This window comes from Terrapene carolina, unplaced genomic scaffold, assembly GCF_002925995.2.
Source record: "Terrapene carolina triunguis isolate 2854851 unplaced genomic scaffold, T_m_triunguis-2.0 Scaffold138, whole genome shotgun sequence".
NCBI lineage: Eukaryota > Metazoa > Chordata > Testudines > Emydidae > Terrapene > Terrapene triunguis.
This window is the reverse complement of record NW_020664489.1, coordinates 4,503,129-4,504,860: the sequence shown is the minus strand read 5'-3', so window position 1 is coordinate 4,504,860 and position 1,732 is coordinate 4,503,129. Positions and strand designations below refer to the sequence as shown.

Genomic DNA, 1,732 nt, shown 5'->3' with positions numbered 1-1,732 from the left:
AGGGGCTTACCATGGAGTGGGGAAGGAGGAGGAGGGCTGTCGTTTTACTTGCACTCAACCAGGGGAGGACATTTCTAAAGAAAACAATATCCAGTCTTTGGAGAGGGAGAGAGTTATTGATGCAGAAGAAGAGACCCTACAGAAAGATCGGGTCTTTCTCCGCCCCTGGCAAAAGGTCCCTGCCTTTCGCCATGAGCTGCACTCATCTCCTTTGTTTGAGAGACTAAGGATCCCACTGCATCGTTCAGATCACTCTTTCTTTGTCTCTCACCCTGTGCCATGCCCTCCCTCCCCCAATCTAAATTGTTCGTTTATAACATACAATTAGGGATAAGCCCAGGAGAGGAATGGGGGGAAATATCTTCTCGATCCTTATGATAACTCTGTGCATCACACTGGGATCCCCCACGCCTCCGGGCAGATGACTGTATATTTGGTAGCACTGTGCAGCTTCTTTTCCGTTAAAAAGACGCATCCTTTCCTTGCACAGTCAATGAGAAACGCAGCGTGATTTGTCATGCGCTTGAATTGTGGGTTTGTTCGTTCGTTTTAATTAATAACTTTTCTTTTCAGAGCCTACAATCATCACTGGAGTATTTACAAACACCAAACAGAGCCTTGGCGAGGTCCCCCCAAAATAATCATGACAATACCACGGTTTGCAGGAGCCCCGCACTAGCTGTGTCCAAACAAGATCTTGCCGGTTGAGCGCTCCGGGGCTCCGGGGGAGACGGGCGCTGGATTCCCGAGTCCTGGGTGGAGCTTCCCAGCCGGGGGGTTCTTCCAGGGGGTGTCTCTCCCTGAATACCTGCCTCGGGGCGGCTGCTGCTGCAGTGGTCCCGTTCATATTCCTCCTGAGCCCTCTGCATTTTCCGCTTCTTCATCTTCCTCTTGTGGACGTGGAAGGTGGTGAGGGAGAGGAGGATCAGGCAGAAGATGAGGGTGACCAGGACGATTAAAACCAGAGTGGAAGAGAAGGACTGAAAGAGCTGCCCCACCTGCGCGATGCAGGTGCTGCTGGCGTTGGAGGAGGCAGATGTCCTGTTCAAGAGACAAGGTGGCAGAGACAGCCTCAACTCCTTGGAGAGCTTGGCACTCATTGAGGAGGCTTAAGAAGATGAGGATCTTCCTCTTCTCCCTGCAGATGCTTGAATCTGAATCGGTTCCGGGCTGGGGGTTTGCACTGGCTGGAAATGCGCTGGACGCGGCTCGCTCTCTGGAGATGTCAGATGAAAGATCAAGCCTGCAAAGGGACCCAGAGGAATCAGTGTTCGGGACCCAAATCAAGAAACACACAATTCACCGGCTGCCACCAAAGCCCCCCACCCTCCTTCCAGCCCCAACAGGGTACAAAGTCGTCTAAACTCCGGCACACTGGATGCTGCCCGATTGACAAACCACGCGCATTACAGAGAGTTCCCAACCCAACCCAGCGCAGCGCCCCTGAAATAGACCAGCCCCAGCCCACTGGTTAGACGGCTCGAGATGTCTTCAGCCCTGCCAGCCCGAGGCGATGCTGGCCGTGCCCTAAGACGGGGGGAGCGATGCACCAAGGCGGCGGCACCTGATCGGCTCCAGTTACTCCGCACAGGGGGCAGCTTTGCCGGGCATTTCCCAACAAGTTGCCAGTGACACCAGCCGCCGCCGCGGGAGCCCCGGTGTCCCAGGCGCGCTGCCCAGCCCGCCCCAGAGGCAGGCGGCACCCGAAGTTGGGGCTCCGGCAGCGGCTGGT

General features: G+C 55.6%; 1 protein-coding gene across 1 annotated transcript; it reads right to left on the bottom strand.

Moving 5' to 3' along the window:
- Positions 1-641: 641 nt before the first annotated feature.
- CUNH11orf87 (chromosome unknown C11orf87 homolog) lies at positions 642-1,124 on the bottom strand. The gene has a single exon (XM_024216752.2). It carries the CDS (start codon positions 1,098-1,100, stop codon positions 642-644), a length of 459 nt encoding a protein of 152 aa, XP_024072520.1. The 5' UTR covers positions 1,101-1,124.
- Positions 1,125-1,732: the final 608 nt, after the last annotated feature.